General features: G+C 41.3%; 1 protein-coding gene across 1 annotated transcript; it reads left to right on the top strand.

Annotated features, from left to right (window-relative positions):
- Positions 1 to 15,778: 15,778 nt before the first annotated feature.
- On the top strand, positions 15,779 to 20,111 carry LOC136424334 (uncharacterized). Its single transcript, XM_066412895.1, has 4 exons — positions 15,779 to 15,905; positions 18,105 to 18,351; positions 18,976 to 19,138; positions 19,756 to 20,111. Exons 2-4 carry the CDS (start codon positions 18,126 to 18,128, stop codon positions 19,763 to 19,765), a joined length of 399 nt encoding a protein of 132 aa, XP_066268992.1. The 5' UTR covers positions 15,779 to 15,905; positions 18,105 to 18,125; the 3' UTR covers positions 19,766 to 20,111.
- Positions 20,112 to 20,541: the final 430 nt, after the last annotated feature.

Genomic DNA, 20,541 nt, shown 5'->3' with positions numbered 1-20,541 from the left:
AAAAGTTAGAACTTAGAGTCTATAGTCGGACTAGAGTAGTTACGTGCCATATTAATCCCAACTGTCTGTAAGTCAGTCAAGTAAGTCAAGTGTGTCAATTTCATATTACATGTTCCTCCATGCAATTAGGCTACGGGCAAACTTGCAACAACCTTGCTAAATTAAAGAAAACTAGAAAGGCAACATTTGCGAGCAAATACAGCATGTTTAGCCATACTCCTCGCCATGCAAAAAATGGACTCTCCCAAAATAACAATGGACCATTCTAAAATACTTGCACTAAAAAAATGAATCACCCCAGTCCAAAATTGAGTCTTCCAGTAGCACCTCAACACAATATGGACCAGTCCACAACCATATCCACTAATTGATTAACAAATACACTTCTGCTAAAAAATGGACTTTTTCATAATCATTCCAGCTCAAAATTGAAAAATAATTAAAGAATCCTCCCCTTGCAAGAATGGGATATTCCGTGCCATTTCCATGTAAACCAGTCGAAAAATATCCGCTGAAATTACACTCTTGCGCATAATCAACCCAGTTCAAAATTGAATTAAAAAAGATCAACCCCAGGGAAGAATGAAGTTTTCCATAGTATACATATGAAGATTTGACAGGAGACGAAGGAAATGACCAAAAACAACATATTTGAGTCAATTCAAAGTCACCGAGAGGGTTTTAGTATAATATTTGTAATATGTTTGAACTATTTTGATTAAAAGAATGTCTAAGTCACAATAGTTCTAAAGTGTTCAAACAATTAGCATTGAAACTTATAACATGTTTGAACTTATTTCACATACGTTGGAAACATTCCGAACGTAACTACACAAAAATCTCTTTATTTAGAACAGTTTCAAACCATCTATCCAAATGTATCAATGTTCGAACAATTTGTAACAAGAGATTTTCACAATTGCCCTCATAAACGAAGGTGCTAAGTCCTCCTGTGTGTTTCTGCCTATTTTCGGTGGCCGCGCTAGACCACCAGCGGATTTGTTTTGACGGAGCGTCACCCGCGCGCGACGATGTACACTGTTCGGCACCGCTAATATCCGGCATTTTCCCGCTCCAAAACACTCCACAAGACCCACGTTTTAGTGTTTTGCCTCTTGTGCAACACGATTCGATTTGCATTACTAACGGGACGAAAATGATAGAAAAAATTCACCCCGTCCCGGCGTCCGTCCCAAAAACATGAACGACATGAAAATATATTTTCTTACAGATTCAATCACGAAAATCAACAGCATGGGATTCCAAATTTTCGCAACGGCCGACCATTTATCATGGCTGAACTTCCTTCCAAGGCGTGCGATAGATAAACATTCCCGGCACATAATAGTCACTAGTACCAGACTAACGCAAGCTCATGATGATAATAGGGAGAAAGTTTGTCAGTGAAGTTTGGCCACCAGAGGGTACATTCATTTAACGTTACAAGCTAGCGCAAAGGGGCGAATCATTGACCTTACCGGGGACTGACTCTACTGGCCTAATCATTCCTTTTTTGCCGAATTCTACGATCCATACGCCCGTACGTAGGACATGTAGGAAGGCCTGGTGGTGGACGCTACACATCACGGGAGACGCGTGTTGGTCCGAGACAGACAGCGGCGTGCTTTCGATCGCGTAGCGGCGACGCACCACTGCGACAACGTGCCGGACCAAATGTATGAAGTCGGCGGCAGAGAGAGATCATCAATCAATTTTGACAGGAGTGTCGCGCCAGTCTGAGGAGAAACGATCTCCCGTGTTGTGTTGAAGAATTCACAAAATCATTGATTTAACTTGTTTTCTGTTATAAAATTTCCTAAACTGCAATTTAACCACTGAGTTTAAGGGAACATGGTGTTTTCCCGATAATCACGTTAAATGTTTATGTCCGGTCTTTCCTCCTCGTAAGCAAACTTCTAGCTTGGCCAGGTGCAAGGCACTCGGGGTCAACGACCTGTAGGTCATATGTAGTATTGAAAGTGACAGAAGTGGCAAATATTGTCAAGAAAGCCCAAAATAAATCGTTTTGAATATATGTATGCCAAAAATGGGAATGTAGTCCTTTAAATATTTGTTTAAGCCACATATACAGCAAATTTCAGGTCATTCGGTTGAAATACCAGGGCGCAGGAGGCCAAGATATGCTAAAAATAGCTTAAAAACCTCGATAAAATCACTTTCAAGGTCAATATCAAAACAAGGAAAAGAACGCACATTGGTTTTTGCCTACATTACCTCTGTACCAAATTTCAGGTCATTTGGTCAAAAAATGACAGAGATGAATCGATTTGAAGATTTGACAGGAGAAGAAGAAGAAGAAGAAGAAGAAGAAGAAACATGAGAGAAAACAATATGTTTAGCCATACTTATGGCTAAACATAAATAGCTACATTACGGAAGCCCCTCTGCATGTGCAAATCTTGATTTTGGCTTTGAAAAAGTACATTATAAAACTAAATTTCTCAAGCTTGTCTGTACTATTAAACTGGATGGTAGCCCACATAAAGTAACTGGCTACTCCACCCCTCATCCTACAGGTGACCTGTGAGTTGTACTGCTCGGTTGGAGACGCCCCTGCTGAGGACTGCTTCAAGCTGGAGCTGCCGGGACTGTGCTGTACCAAGTGGGTCTGCAGCGAGCAGGAAATGTACGCCTCGTACGACCAGTTCGGGATACAAGGTAGAACATTGCGTTATACTGTACAACATGTACGCCTTTTACGACCAGTTCAATGTAATTGTAATGTTAAGTGGTCCGCAACATCAGCTTGGCTGCCTGGCGCTCCACTATGTATTGCCTTGTTGCAATTTGTTGCAGTTAAATAAAGAATACGACCAGTTCGGGATACAAGGTAGAACATTGCATCAAACTACAGCTGTGTTTGAAAACTTCTCATATCCAAACGAGAAGGAGCACTACAAGCTTTGCAAAGTAACAGTTACTCAGGCAACTCAGAATTGTCTTCATTTTATTGAAAAAACACAGTTTTGGTTTAAAACCTCATAACTCTAGCTCATCCGTCCAGTCACAAAAAAAAGACAGCGGATGCTGTCTGAAACGTCTGACTGTTTCCAAATTCCATCCAGTTTCTTGAGTAACTGTCACTCAGCGAATCTTTTCCCTTAGATTTCAAGCCTTCATTGACGCACGTAGTTTACCTCCATGTCGTTAAAGAACAGATGCGTTACTAATATACAATCTTTGAGTATATTCCTGCTTATCATTCTGAATAGTACGTCTACATTAAGCAAACACATTTTGTGATTTTGTGAAACTCAAGCATATGCAGCTTTACTGTTATACTCCAATGTTGTTAATACAATAGATTTTTGCATTATCCTAATAGATGTAGGAACAAAACGTACAGCTGGATTACTTTCATATTGCACCCTTTGAACTATTTTCTCAGTGAATCGGAACGCGGATGGATCCACCCTGACTGTCTTTGTGGTGAGACAGAATAGTCACCATCTTGCATCAGCGGGCGAAGGCAAGTAGCGGTCTATGCTAAACATTTGATTCAAAACAATGTTACCATCATAACTGTTGAATTTTACCTTATCATGGCTGTACTCTTACACTTTAAATGGTTCTGGTGTGAATAATGGTTCTGGTGTAAATCGTCAGATCCAGTGTCCTTATAACAAATGTAAATTTATACATACCAACTTCAACTACAACATGTTGCTCATGGAGAGGACAACATTCATTTATGGCAGTTGCTTTTCTAGTAAATTACGGAATCTGCCTATTTAGTAGCCACAATAATCGCCGCGCAAACCGACTTAGATTATCCTGACCTATATGTGAAATAATACTAGAACCACAGCCCTGAACGCGTGCGCTAAATTTACCGAAGAGTTCGTGTCAACTTGCTCGGGTTCAGGCGCCTTCACGACCGTACAGCTCCACGGTGCTACCCGGGGAGTTTATTTCTAGAATAACACAAAGTGTATTTTCCTACACAGATGAAACACCGTGTGAAACTGCCCGAGCCACGGCCTTGAACACGAACGACACCCTTACCGGCGGGTTCGTGCCGACGTGCTCGGCGTCAGGCGGGTACATGCCCGTGCAGTGCCACGGTGCTAACCGGGGAGTTTATGTCTAGAGTAACACACAAAGTGTATTTTCCCACCCAGATGAAACACCGTGTGAAACTGCCCGAGCCACGGCCTTGAACACGAACGACACCCTTACCGGCGGGTTCGTGCCGACGTGCTCGGCGTCAGGCGGCTTCATGCCCGTACAGTGCCACGGGAGTACCGGGGTGTTTATTTCTAGAGTAACGCAAAGTGTATTTTCCCACCCAGATGAAACACCGTGTGAAACTGCCCGAACCACGGCCCTGAACACGAACGACACCCTTACCGGCGGGTTCGTGCCGACGTGCTCGGCGTCAGGCGGCTACATGCCCGTACAGTGCCACGGTCCTACCCGGGGAGTTTATTTCTAGAGTAACACAAAGTGTATTTTCCTACACAGATGAAACACCGTGTGAAACTGCCCGAACCACAGCCCTGAACACGAACGACACCCTTTCCGGCGGGTTCGTGCCGACCTGCTCGGGTTCAGGCGCCTTCACTACCGTCCAGTGCCACGGTACTGCCCGGGGAGTTTATATCTAGAGTAACGAAAAGTATATTTTCCTACACAGATGAAACACCGTGTGAAACTGCCCGAGCCACGGCCCTGAACACGAACGACACCCTTACCGGCGGGTTCGTGCCGACGTGCTCGGCGTCAGGCGGCTTCATGCCCGTACAGTGCCACGGGAGTACCGGGGAGTGCTGGTGCGTGGACGGGGAGGGACAGGAGGTGGCCGGCACCAGGGTCGGGGCTGGGTACAGCAACCCTGACTGCTCTGGTACGAATATTCAACAAACAATTACAGATGAATGAATGAATGATTTTATTCGTAAGGAACTCGCGATCAAACACGCCCGAATTACGTCCTTATTACATGGTCTATACATTACAATCACAATGTACAGATTTTAAAAAGTGTAAAATGAATATAAAGATTTTACGGATGTCTAACCTCCACAAACGTATAAAGATTAGAAGAAAAAGATATTGCAGAAGTAATATATAAGTTTGTGGGGCCAGAGCTAAAATACATAACACTATACTTTGTTGCCGAGAGACGCACAAGAATGAAACATATTTTTTTCTACCATTGATGAATACTATACTACTAAGTTCCGATTAGCACATACTGATGAACAGCTGCAGACTCTCACCTATCTGCACAGACTCAGACCTGCGGGAAGCGAATGAAGTCGCACTGAACTGGATAGAGATAAACGACAAGCTATGATGAGGACATACTGAACAGCTCACCATTGCTACAATGGCAGCTTACTCGACTCCCTAGAGCATTGAATATACTGTCCTTTTCTTAAATGGCATTGATATCAATAGGTTCCCATTAGGATGAATGATTGCTACAATGATAGCTGATTAAAAACAAGTTCCATTTCATCAAAAGACATGTTCCAACCTACACACGACACCTATGCCTAAACATCATTATACAGGACACATTTATACTGGATTACGCACCAGTTCTACCAAGGAGAATTAGCATTCTAGACCGAACAACTGAACATACTATCAATTACGCATGACGTTCTCCTATAATTGATTGATCAAAAGCTGTCACAAAACCGAATTATGTAAATTATAACAAGCAACAAGCTATGATTTTGCCAATGGAGGCTTTTATCGTTCCTAATTGACTTGATTTAACGTTAATTGGGGCTTTCAGGTCATTTCCTGATACAGTAACTAAATTATCAGTTGCTTCGACAATCATTTCACCCCATCCATACAGATTCTAAATGACAACGATCACTGTGCAGAATATTGAACAGGGATATTCGTTCCGGAGATGTGTATATTGTTCAGAATTACCTGTACCTTTTTTGTCATGCGTTTTAAAGGCTGCGCTTACCTTTATCTGGAACTAGTAACGTCTGATTTTCACGTCCTCTAATACATGTTTTTGAATAAATGCAAACTTAATCCAAGTATAATTTCAACATTCTTTGATTATTACTTACAAGACCTTAAAGTTACTGAAAGGCAACCAAAAACACATGGAAATTAAGCCTGTACCAGTACCTACGCAAAAACAACGTAATAGATATATTTATCTAAAAAACTAGATGAGCTAAGATGGACAAATGGTCAACTTTGAGCATGGTTTACGATTTTTAAGTCCCTCTTCATGATTACACAGACTACACAGATACACAGTTCAGTGCTATCTTTAAGCATGGATTACGCTGGCTCTCATCCCTTCTGTACGAACTGTTCCCAGACTACACCGTTCTGTCGTGTTCTGTGATGTTCTGCACGATGACGTGTCAGCACGGGTTCACTGTAGAGAACGATATCTTAAATCCCTTCACATTGCCTGTTCCCAGACTACACCGTTCTGTCCTGCCCGGTGATGTTCTGTACGATGACGTGTCAGCACGGGTTCACTGTAGGGAACGATATCTTAAATCCCTTCACATTGCCTGTTCCCAGACTACACCGTTCTGTCCTGCCCTGTGATGTTCTGTACGATGACGTGTCAGCACGGGTTCGCTGTAGGGAACGATGGCTGCTACACATGCGACTGCAAGGAGGAACCAGGTCAGCTGGTCTTCCTTTTTTCAATATCTGTTAAGTTAAGTTTACACATACGTAATGAATGAAAATTACTTAACATACGTGCAAAAAGACAATAACAACAACAAAGAGAATAAACTCCCGGGACAAAGACTTTTGCCTGATGTACTTATTACTTAATATACCAATACCTATCTGCATTTTGAAAACATTAAATTATTTGTGACTACAGTAGATGTAAAAAGATTGAAAAACAAATAACAGTCCATTTTTCAAATATTTAACATTTAAAAAATATACCTATATCAAAATGTGTTTGTTCCCAGCTCCTCTTGGCCATCTGTTCTTCACCATTGCCTTCCCGGGTCTCGGCTACACCAGCGACATGGAGAACACGTCATCAGCAGCCTTCATCGGAACCGCTGAGGAGATAGAGACTAATGTATGACGTCATTAATTACCTCATTATCAGAAAATGATGCTGTTCATAAAGATCTAGGATAAATGTACAGATTAATAAAATGTCCTTCATTAATGTTTCAACATATTTTTGTTTTTATTGAACTCAAACTTTCACATTGAGACTTGAAAATAAGTCTTGCCAAGTAAAATCATTGATGATGATGATGATGATGATGATGATGATAATGATGATGATGATGATGATGATGATGATGATGATGACTGTAATGAAAATGATGATGATGATGATGATGATGATGATGATGATGATGATGATGATGATGATGATGATGATGATGACTGTAATAAAAATGATGACGCCGATGATGATGATGGTGATTGCCCATAGATCACATCATTGTGATGCAGTCCTGACAGCAAAAGGTAGGAGGCGCCACTAAAAACCTGTTGCTGAATTTAAAATGATGCGTTACGAATGCCCTTCCTCTACAGATTAAGAGTGATCTACCCTCCTCTAGCGGCTGCTACAGTGTTTCCGTTACATCGATGAGGTAGGACTCGATCATCTTTGTCTGTCATAAATTTCCCCATAAAGCAAAAGTTTTATGAAAGTGATCCAAAACAAATGCCAGTTGATGAAGAACTGAAACTCAGGTGTTCATATATTAAATAGCATTATGTCGCTCTTCTTGAAACTTCTGGAAAAAAGTTGAAAACATGTTGAATCATAACGGTACTAGTGTAAAGATAACCAAATTGTTGATATTTCTCGAAATCAACCATAATCTGGACGTCAATGTGACTGTGAACAAAGTGATCACTGTGGCAAAATTTGTTGTTTACAAATCATGGATAAAACATAAGGACAGTTACAGAGACCTGATGAATGACAAATTATGGAACACTTTCCTGTTCTACTCTGTAGTGTTCAACAATCAGCACCCTTAGCCCTGTACATTGTTGTTTAATTACATTTTATATTGTATGTATGATTGTCCACATGTTGTACATACTGTGTTATTAATAAAGGTTTTGAAAATAATAATTAGAAAAAATGATTTAAAAAATGATGTCGCTCTTCTTAGAATGGGACTCTGTCTATGGCTCACATGCACACTACTGTGTTATGGCGCCTGTCATTTTGTTGCAAAAAGAAATGGAAACTTCTTCTAGAATCCGAATTCAGCCTTCTATAAAACATTCCTGACACAGTATACTGTTACCAACATACTGTTATAGAGCCTTAGCATGTGCATTATTCAATAGATTATTTCTACTGTTAGTCATAGATTAGATCAGTTCTCTGTATTTGTCAAGTATTAGCAATTTAACTCTCATGTGCGTAAGTTGCCATACATTGTAACAGTTACAATTGGCTTGCAATAAAGTTCTTCTCTTTCTTCAAATATAACTGAATTCGTACATGTGAACATTTTTCGTGTGCGTAAGTTGCCATACATTGTACCAGTTACAATTGTCGGGCAATAAAGTTCTTCTTCTTCTTCAAATATAACTGAATTCGTACATGTGAACATTTTTTTCGCTGTAATTTGTGGTTTGTTCTGGTAGTGGAACCACCGGAAACGTTGGCGTCGTGGCTTCCGGTGCGATCTCCGCCGAGGAGGACGAGGTGACGCCTGCGCACAACAGTCTGACCCTGTCGTCTCTCACGGGTCACGTGGGTAGCCTGCAGATGGGAAGTGTGGGTGAGTTCAGGCGAATTTATCATAGCTTGTAAGGCCGGCGTCACAATTCATGCGAGCGTCGGCCGAATTTGTAGATCGCCCGAAGATCGCCGAATTTCAAAATCGCTCGAGCGTCGACCGTATGAGCGTCGACCGTATTTTCCAATGAAAATCTCGGGGACGTCCGTCGAACACTAAAGACTAAAAATCCCCCATGAAATGGTACCATCTCTTGGACACGGACAAAGTCAGAATCGACTAACCGGGTAAAAGGTTTTTTTTGGATCAACGCGTAATCGACAGGACGTCGGCCGTACCTCGGTCGAAAATGCACATTTGAAGCTCGCCAACATGTCGCGGCCGAGCTGAATTTCTTATTTGTGACGAAGCTTTAACGCCGAGTTCATCATTAAAGTTTTAAATAACTATTATCACTTCGTTACTGTACAAAAGTTTCATTATAGATTTAATCGGACTCAAACGTTGATAACATCAGGAAATTCGATAAACCTGAATAAATGTAATAAATAGATTTATAAAGTAACAAATTAATGTGAGTACGTGTATCAACGAATGCATGTTTGGAAAACTGACTAACTGACTGACTGACTGACTGACTGACTCACGACTGACTGACTGACTGACTGACTGACTGACTGACTAACTTACTGACTGACTGACTGACTGACTGACTGACTGACTGACTGAATACATGACAGAACACAAAATGCTATACCCAAAGGTATGTTCTATGTATGTAAGACCAAATAATATAGAATACAGTATAAAGACATTGCTGTTGTCTTTATTCCAGACTTCGCCGACTCCAGCTGCTGTCCCAGTGGCTTCATCCATCGTAACGGGTCCGGCGGGTGCTACAAGTTCGATGTGGTAGGCTGCCGTCTTCCGGATAAAAGCTACAAATTTAGATACGCCCCCAGTATATTGTTTTTACCCAGTGTGTATCACGGTACAGCCTGATATGTTTGTACTGTTACTTCTTTGAAAAATGGAGGTATAGTTTTTCTCATGTCAGTTTGTCATTCTTACCGGGTATTTGTCGCTTAAACTTGGGAACCTCTGGATGGAGTTTGATGTTGGGCCTCCTGATGGCCGACCTTGGTACTGCACCAGGACTTTTGCATCATCTACCCCGAATGGAAGACCTAGCGCATCCTCTTCTTAAGCTTATATGAGCCAACAAAACAGTTGGTCAGTCCGTTGGGGTCTATATTTAACCTCAAAGGTGCTTTAGAACTTCGGCTGATGATGATGGTTGTGATACCTGTTATTATAATACACGTTATAACACTGTAACACCTCCTGTAGAATAACGAGTTCCTGAGCTGGGATGACTCGGAGGCGCTGTGCGAGGCGGTCGGAGCAACCCTCCTCAGCATCGAGGATGAGGATGAGAACGCCTTCGTACATCACTACGTGGTGGAAAACATCCTATCAGCAGGTGGGCACTGCATTAGAAGTTTAGATCGTTTGTTAAAGGAAATACTTTGTTTACACTCAATTCCTATGTACTGTGGTAGTAATATCATCATCACGTAGTGCCGAACATCCTGTCAGCAGGTTAGCACTGATGAGGATAAGTCCTGGAAGTTTAGATCGTTTGTTAAAGGAAATACTTTGTTTACACTCAAGTCCCATGTACTGAGATAGTAATATCATCATTACGTAGTGAAGAACATTATGTTAGCAGGTGAGCATTGATAATGATAAGTCCTGGAAGTTTAGATCGTCTGTAGGCATATCATTTTCACGCTATCAGCGAGTGGGCCCTGCATGATAATAATTGGGCGTTGTGAAGACCGTCCTATCGACTATTGGGAAATGAATGAAAGATCTTTTTAAATCAATATTGCAATGAGAATATGCGCTTCAATGGCGATTCTACATGTTTATACACGCACATGAAATACTTGATCTTGTGAGCTGAAATGTGGCTTATTCAGAGAACCGTGGACACTAAAAGTTATGGGTCCAGGTAGATTAGATTAAGTTCGATTAATGAATTCTCAGTTCTGCACTTTTTTGTTCTTTATACTGTGATAAGTAGAGCACTCAATGTGAATATGCAAGCTTCAAAAGACACACAAACCATTTGGTATAATAGTTTCCAAGCAAACTAGAATAATGTCTTATTATCGGTACAGATTCTATGTAGGAACATACATGTAGACATGTGTTTCGTTTTGAAAAGACTTCTCTCACAAAACAAAGGCTGTTGTCTTTACTGTTCGGCTTGAAAGAATGTTTGTTTGCTAAACAGACCACCCCCAGTACATCCACTGGACCAGCGGTAACGATTTCCAGCAGCAGGGACACTTCGTGTGGGCGACCGGGGGAGTCGTCAACTACCGCCGCCGGCCCGGAGCAGCCGTCCGGGACTACGCCGAGAAAACAGCCATGCGCTGCATCGCAGGTAAGGTTGCTACAGTATGCTCATCATAATCTGAGTATTCTGGCCCGGACTAATTCAACTCCCTTCTTTAAGCACCTCTCTGTCTTTCAAGACGGTATATATTGAGTCGTGTACTAGTACCCTGATGGTCAGATGCGTCATTGCATACTCTTGGATTAACAAGATGTCATGCATTACTTATGATAATAGCCACGTGACTTTGGTAAACCTAGGTGATAGGTCAAATGTGGTTGAAAGTCGGTATCGCCCACCGCCCCTCTTATACGCCAATAAAGTCACATGTTGTGAGTGTGAGGGCACTTATAAAAAAGAAGGTCAAGATCAATCAAAAAGTCGTTTATCTGACTTGATTTGCCTATCAAAGCCGATCATCATCACAATTTCGAGCGAGTCGCTCGGGCTACGTCAACTATTACTTCTTCAAGAACTCGGAATGGAAGGAGATATCGTATCCGTAGCTTCCCTGTACAAGAAGTGATATACATGTACACCGATGATGTACATCTCCGATGTGTATATCTGATATACTTCTCAGAAGTGATCTACATATCTGATATGCATCTCTGTTTGATGTCTCCCACCAGGAGGAGAAATCGTGGCGGCGGCTGCGCTGGACCAGAAACGGTGCAGTTTCCAGCTGTACTACATCTGTGAGAGGCCGTCCCTCTGTCCCGCCCGCTGTACTCCGTGAGGTGACGTCACAGCAGGGCATATCCGCAACTAGAGGTTAAAGAACCCATACCCAAGCCAAGTAATTCTGTCTCATTACAATGATTGCTATCGACCGCCCGAAAATCGTGACTATAGCTTGTTCAGAACGCGAGTTATCAAAACAAGATGTTCTTCTACACTGACAAGTAAAGCCGCGGACCACAAATCTAATCGTTTCTCTGATAGTAAATGACCTAAACCATATACCGAGTTTCAGGACAATCCAATCATAGCATATCCAGTTATGCTGCCAAACCGCAAACATACATAGTATTACATGCATCCAAACATACCAACCCTATCAAAACATAACCTTATTGGTAAAGGTAATGAGAACCTGATCTAATACACAATGTTAGAACTGGATAAACTATAGATTTACCATCTGTGTGCACGTGCTTACTGCTTGTGCAGATTCTGACAACTATCATGAAAACCATTCTCCTAATATCCATATCGATAGTATTGCTTTTCGATAATGATTGCAATATTTGATCTGATGATCAAACATCTACCTCCTTACTTTGTATCAATCTTTTAGAATCTGTAAAATAACCACCTGGACGAAAATTAGACACATGAACATTTCAGGTTTGAGAGGATTGGCAAACAAAGGCTCCCTTATGGTCTTTGTCATAAAATAACTGAAAATTAAAACTAACAAAATTCAAAGATCATCGGAAAGACCATCCATGACTGCAATAGCTTATCAAACTTTGACCAATCTTTAGATCTTGGGACGTTAAAATGTACCAAGGATATCGCTTCAGTTGATCTGCCACTTTAATCTCCAAGCAGATCCCCACGGTGCCAAAATCGTACAAGCTAGCCAGAGAAGCTCCAGTCAGCCAGAGAAGTTGACAGGCGCCATCGCAAAAAAATTATTCTGCAAGTTGGATACGGTCTTTGCAACCGTTAGGTCTGCTTGGAGATTACTCCCACTTTACGTGCAACATTTTTAGGTCGCATTTGCTACTTCTCACCAGTAACACAAACATACTTACCAGTTCGGTCACTCTCCGGTCACGTAGCGTGGGAGTAAGAAATACTCCCGAACTCTGATGTCATCGGCATTAGTTATCACAACAAGGAAAGTTCCAAACCATTGATGCATAACTGCGGGTGTCATCTGAAATGCTGTTGTAATCTTTGATTATTAGTCTAATCATCATGATTTATTCTTTGATAGATTTTGATTGCTTGTATCTAAAATTGTACTTTATCGGTGTAATGATACTTCTGAAAGCTATCAAAATAGCTAAAAACATCAATATAGCTAGTACATATAAATTAATTTAGCTATAATGACATCCTTTATGTGCAGAATTTAAGGTCAGGGCGTATTGCTTTTGAAAATAGCCCGATAGAAAGAGTGCGTCGGTTGTCCCAAGCAACCGTTACCGTGTTAGTTTTATTGCGTTTAAACAGAAATCAACCGGTATCTACCACACGTTATCATACACATTAGGAATGTTGAAATATAACATATAATACTTACAAGTTCATTAACTATGTTGGTGTAAATCATTACCTCATTCGACTCTGTATTCCTGTAATTCTAAAATAAAACACGAATGGGCATTATCAAATGTGCATAAAGTATGTAAGATTTTAGATCGTGAAAATATAGTTAACAGTAATGCTCTGTCAATAAAGACTACGAGATATAGAATACGCGTGTGTCAGTTTCTTAGTGTGTGTTTGTGTTTTGATCTTTGACTTGAATAAAAATACTCTTTTTACACAACCAAGAGATTTATTCCACCGACGTTTCGGTGATAATCTAGATCTGTCACCTTCTTCAAGGCAATTCATCTTGATGCCATCTCCTGTGATTGTACATATGTAAATATTTTGCGTTTACGAATGCATCTCATTAATATGTATAAGCAGCGACACCTGTGTTGCATTGCTATGTGAACCGGTACCAGCCGGAATTGCCTTGAAGAAGGTGACAGATTGTCACCAAAACGTCGGTGGAATAAAACTCTTGGTTGTGTAAAAATAGTATTTTTATTCAGTGACTTACTAATCTGATGAAACTACTCACGGATGATCTTTGACTTAACACGATCCCCCCACGTGGCGGATCATTATGTTGATCAGGATGGCTTGTATAACCACCTTAGCCCTTGGACACTTGAACTTGCCCCTCGCCCTTGCTATAATTTGCTATAATGTTCCGTATATAAAGAAGGCAAGACATGTGCAGAGAAAGTCATGGATATCTATACCATTTTTCTTTAGACGCGACTTCGAAACGAGACATACAAACTGAAATCGTCTTGCTAACTCACACCTACGTGGCCTACTTTCTCAGGAACGTGCCAGAAACTAACGTCACATGGCATGTTTTTGCGTCATGATTTATATTAGAGCTGTGCAAAGGTGTCATTTTGTAAGGCTCTTTAGCATATCATGTAATGAATATGTAAGGACAGAAGGATACAACGTCTTTTGCTGGTTACTTTATTTTGATAACACGATCAAGATTCAAAGATCCATGCAACTGTTCAGCAGCACCTGCCGGAACTGACCGACGTGTATGTGGCGTCGTGTGGCGTAAGTGGTAGAGCGCGTGGCTGTCAAACAATGGGACCCGGGTTCGATCCCGGGTTGTGTCCAGAACTTGCGCTCCGACGTTGTGCCCTTGGGAAAGGCACTTTACACGTATACCCCCCCCACACTTAACACGTATTTCCCCCCTATGATATCTGTATCAGTTAGAGGGACAAGTCTCCAACAGCAGTTGTCTTCAACTGGCGGACGAGAGCAGCGCCAGGCGGGCTGGCATATATCAAGGCGGACCTCGAGTGTAAGAGTAATCCGGCAGCTCGCTGCAAGCATCCCAACCAGAATCAACACGTCTCCCTCGAATTGGTGCCGCTAGAGAAGACGGATGCCCAAAGTGTGTGGGTCTCAGATTCGCAACCTGTCATCCACCCTAAACAAATCCATGCGAAGGCTATCGTGTCAACCCTCCTCACTCAGGTGTAGGGACTGACACGGTCATCATGCTAAAATATCTGTACCTGTACTTCTGTATGATCCTTTATTGCTCAACAATCGTACATGGTACAATGTATGGCATGAAATCAACAATCTGTTCTAAATGATTCATTCAGTTGACACGTTTACATGTGGTACCATTTCTATCCTCTGTCTACCAGACTAATATGTTATCTAGTGCGAATGAATATGGAAGAACACTGCTTGCGTAACTGTCTACTGTCTATGACGACAGGTTTCGAGTCTGAAGGTGATTGACTAGCTACTAACCAGATAAAATCGTGTTGGACATCATTTGATGTCGTTGATCCTTTGCAGTAGAACGCAAAAAACATGAATGCACGTAACCGAAAATGAAAGAACTGTCTCATGTAGCTGACCTCGTTTTTTTTTGTTACTTGATGATGAGCAATGTTTTCATAATGGTATAAGTTTCAACATTGTCTATGACTAGTAATCAAAAAAAGCTGGCGTCTTTGTTCTTTGATGCATGTTGACATCCGGTTCTGCTATTATCATAGAACATGGCTCATGTTTAACATTTTTTGTCACCGTCTTAAATGGCCAATTTGAGTCTCGGTGTATCGTTGTCGAAAGTTTAAGTTGTGACTTTCAGTAACTCTTTCTTTTCTAGGGCACACGTTAGCTTTCCATTCGGTACGTGTGGCTATTGAATTCTTCATAATCTCCATTCATGACAAGAAAACGGCTGTCACTTAGTAAAAAAAAAAAAACTTCCACACTCGCTCCTTAAGAGAAGAGAAGTGCACTGGTTTGATGGCCTCCCGGAAAGTGCCCGCTGCGGGGGCGATAATCAGATCTCCGCCACCTGTCGTGTGGGGAGGAAACACGTCACCCGGCTGATGAAGGAGGGAGCTGACCGACATGCAAAGCAGACAAGAAATGTATAAAAGGCAAAAAGGAAGCTGATTGAGAGCAGTAAGCGACCAGGTGGACAAGGCGATCCCAGAGGCAGCATCGCAAGATTCAAAGAAGAGGATCTTCAAGTCGTTGACAAGAAAGTAAGTGTTCACCGCGTTTCTTCTATTGTAGAAAACTTGGTGTTAAACATTCTCAACTATTCGTTAGCAAAGACAAGACAGAGAACATTGTTTATATAAGAAGGACTTACTAGCATCTGCTGCCAGGTGCTCCTTATTGAAGTGTGTTGTTGCAATGCAAAGCCTTAGGTATATCGAAAAACTCTATTATTGCTCGCCTTTACTGCACATCTTTACGAGTTTTAGGAGTTTGTCAAAGTGGTAGGTTTTTCGTACCTTTTATTCATATGACTATAAGAAATAGCTCTTCTGTAGGCATCATTTAATGGTGATGCTTCTTCGTATGAACCTCAGGCGGAAATAATATGTAAAATTATCATTTGTTATCTGTTGAAATGAATCCTGTCAAACGAAAGCACGAGTTTAAGCATTTGAATTTAAGAATAGCATCTAAATACAACTAGCACTTGTCTTCAGCCTCATTCTCAGTCACTGATGAAAGATAGCGGATGTTATCTGAACCATTTGACTTTTAAGATGATTTATCTAGTTGCTTAATTCATTTTGTGTTATGTAATGTTCTACATGGATTCGTAACCAACAAAAAACTGTCTTGCCAGTCGTGGTCAACAATGAAAAAAAATTCCGCTTACATAATATATAAACCCTCATAGAAAAAGAGGCCCTGGTAATCCATCTATGTGACTTTCATATCTTATGGATGAATATTCTTGTAACTAGATAAAACAGGTTGTCAATTTCAGGAACAGTTGGAATTGTTATAATTTGTAAAAATATTTTATCTAAGATGTACACGATGCGGATTACTTAGAGAAAGCATTACTTTCTTCTATTCCAAATGCAAAATTGCAGTTGAGGTGTTCCATTCATTGTTTACTCGTTCTAATGTTTTCTTCAATTTTTGTTTTCCTTTTCCAATTTTCCGATGCACACTGAAACTTATACTGCGCCAATTTGAAATTTTCGTACAAAAACATAAGCTAAGAATTTACAATCTTTGCAGAATCTCAGGCAAAGTGACTGATCCAATAACCCAGTTTGAGTGACAGAGGGTTAACACCTTTTTACGCGGGTGTAAAACACCCAACGCGTCATCAGCGGGATGTGCTTCTGACGCCTCCGACACGCCCACGTCATGACAACCACACATCATCAGTAACCATAGAAACGGAGGTGTTACCCCACATCAAAGACACCGCTTAAATATTGATAACGGGCAGAGGTGGTACAGTGCCCTAGAATCAAGTCAGGATTAAGAAGGATAGATTGCAGTCCTGTCCATTCATTTCTTTTTTTTCTCAACGTTTAGTCTTAAGGCCATGTTGATTTTATTATATGGATGACATCTGCATCAATTTTCGTTCTTTTAAAAAAGGAAAAAAAACCTACCAGACTGCATGCAGAGCAGCTTTTACCATCTTGCGCGCAGAGCAGTTTAATAATGAGCAAAGATATGCCGTAACTTAAGTTGCAACCGAAAATATTTTCTATAAAACGGATATCGATACTGATGCCGTAGAATACCAAAGTCAGTCATTCACACGCTCGCATCAGTTTGGGGGTTTTCAGAGGATGTAATCCATATAAGGAAATCAACATGGCCTTCAGACTTTACGTTGAGAGAAAAAGAAATGAATGGGCAGGACTGCAATCAATCCTTCTTAATCCTGACTTGATTCTAGGGCACTGTACCACTTCTATGCGTTATCAATATTTAAGCGGTGTCTTTGATGTGGGGTAACATGATGCCTGAATATGAAGTTTCATCCTCAAGCCCAGTCGATGCCACCTTATGTCGTGTGAATAAGAGAGGCGGGGATTATGTTTTCTATAAATGGGTCATGCTCCTAGTAAGTTATAGATGTGAGATTTGTTGTTCATTATTCATTTTTCAATTTAAGTACACAATGACATGTGACAACCCATGCAGGGTATACATTGGGAAATATATCAAAGAATGTCTAGACGTAAGAAACTCCTCGAATGATTGTAAAAACCCATTGTCATCCCATACTTCTACACCATATTGTATAAGATAGACTACTTCACCATATTGTATAAGATAGACTACTACATAATATTGTATTAGATAGATTGGTTAGCCTAATAGAATGTTATCTTTGTACCAGTGAATGCCATACTTTGTACCTTGTACAATTTTGTGCAATAAAGTTATTATTGTTCATTGTTTGTTTTCAGGTCTACAGAACAGAGTACCGAATGGCTCGCTCCTTGCTACTCCTTCTCGTCATCACTGTCGGCTGCTCCGTCTGCCTGGTCCGATGTGTTCCCGCGCCCGGCTCGAGGTCTCGCGAGAACGTGCACATGGCGAAGCTGTTGCTGCGAGACTTGAACATGGACAACGACGACAGGCACAAATTGTTTGAGGACGTTCGGACGCAGAACGGCTACGAGACGTCATCATATCTCAACAATAAGATTCAAGGTAGATATGAAGTCAACATTGTAGTAATATTTCAGTTTTGATGTTGGAAAAAAAAACGTATTGCCCAAACTAATGCATCATGTGGATATCAGGATCAGGTTTAAGATTCAGGTTCAGATTGAGGGTTACCCTAGCTGACGTCTGTGTTGTGTTGTTCAGCCCCTCTGCAAATGTCCAGCCGGCGGTACGATCCCCCGGAGATGTCTAAGATTTAGGTGCAGGTTTAACAGATGTCAAGGTGGCAGTACGATCCCCCGAAGACGTCTAAGATTTAGGTGCAGGTTTAAGGTTCAGGGTCAGGTTTAAGATTCAGGTTAATGGCTACCCTGACGTCTGTGTTTATTTTTGCAGCTCCTCTGCAGATGTCCAGATGACAGTACGACCCCCGGAGATGGCTACGATTTAGGTTCAGGTTTAAGCTTCAGGGTCAGGTTTAAAAGATTCAGGCTCAGGGCTACTCTGAGGTAGAACGTCTGACGTTTATTTTTTCAGCTCCTCAGTAGATGTTAAGACGGCAGTACGATCGCCCAGAGATGTCTAAGATTTAGCTTCAGTTTTAAGGTTCAGGGTCGAGTTTAAGATTCAGTTTCAGGGCTACCCTGACGTCTATGTTTATTCTTTCAGCTCCCCTACATATGTCCAGACGGCAGTACGACCGCCCGGAGATGTCCATCGGACTAGCCGTGCGGATCCTCTCGGACATCGTCCGTTACAGGGAGGAGAGTCTCGCCAGGGAGGCCGCCCTCGAGGCGAACGAAGACGACCTGGAAGAGCTGGGGAAAAGGAGGTACTATACATCCCACCAAATCCTTATTTAGACGGTTTTAGCAAATAGCATTACATCAATGACGTCATAATTACGTCATAACGATACCAAAATTGCAGGAGTGATCAAAATTTATATGCACATGACTGCCTGAAAATATAGTGATCATACATCTACTGTTTTAAAGTTTTAAGGGGGTGGGGTGACTGAGACCCCCGACCCATGACCCCCCCCCCCCCACCAGGTCTAGATATGATTTAAAACCTTGAATTCGGTTCATCTTATCTTATTTAATGAAACCCCTCATTCGAGTTGTCCCTGTCATTATCAGTCTCTACCATAATTCGTGTGTTAATGAAGAAAAAGTCAAGATTGGCCAGATAGACTGAATGATATGGGTTGAACTTACTTTAATATCTTATTCATAAGACTCATTTCCTTTGCCGGTTGAAATAATTGAAAAAAATAATACTAACAAAGGAGTCCGAACAATGAAGTCATTGATAGACCGGTGCACGTACTCCCCCAAAAATGTATTTCGAGCCCTGAACTTCAAAGAAAATGCCCAGCTGTTGTATTGAACTGCCGGACATCGTGTCTATATGTAACTCTGACGTCATCCCCATTCTTTTCTACAGATTCAACTGACCGACAGCTGTCCGGACGTTTCCATGACGACGACTTTTATCATTTCCCTTGACACAAAGGAGTCCTTTTTGCGGATGACGTCAGCGCTCCTCATCAATGACCTGCCGGTTCCGTAGCGAATCAATGAATCTATAAATAAAACTTACCAAGACGAGGCAAGATGCTCGCGAACCGGTTAGACAGGAAGCAAAGTTGGAGCTGATAAGGACAGCAAACCTATACAAACAAACAGAAAACCGTTTCATAAAGTACAAGAGTGTACATAGAAAACTAGTCAGCAAATCCTGCTCTTTTTAGGTTGGAGAATGTTAGGAACATGTATAGAAAACGCCGTGCATGTAGAATCCAGATTCCGTGAAAAACATTTCGTGAAAACCTGTGCAGGACAGGAGTTGTTGGCTATAAAAAAAAATTACCCTTCCAGAAACATGATTAGCAAAGGGTATTGGAATAAAAACATCAACGAGGCATTGATATCAGCTCTCTGTGTGTATTTTGTTGTTGGAAATAAACTTTAAAAAGTTGTTTGGTTAACTGCATCGTGTTCGTGTATATTTGATGCTAGAAAATGACACGAAAAGTTTTACTTTTTCAAGGAACTCGCTCAGTGCAAGGCCGTATACGTAGGGGGCCATTCACCTAAGCATTGAACTACTAGTTATTGTTACTGTAGCAGCATCTCTTCACCCTAGGTCAGAAACATCAATGCTCGAGACAAGCAGGGCTTCACTGAAAACCCTGACCCATTAGGAGAAGCAGGGGTTACGAAGGCTGCT

The sequence above is a fragment of the Branchiostoma lanceolatum genome, chromosome 18 (assembly GCF_035083965.1).
Source record: "Branchiostoma lanceolatum isolate klBraLanc5 chromosome 18, klBraLanc5.hap2, whole genome shotgun sequence".
NCBI classification, from domain to species: Eukaryota; Metazoa; Chordata; class Leptocardii; order Amphioxiformes; family Branchiostomatidae; genus Branchiostoma; species Branchiostoma lanceolatum.
This window is presented reverse-complemented; position numbering and strand designations above follow the sequence as displayed.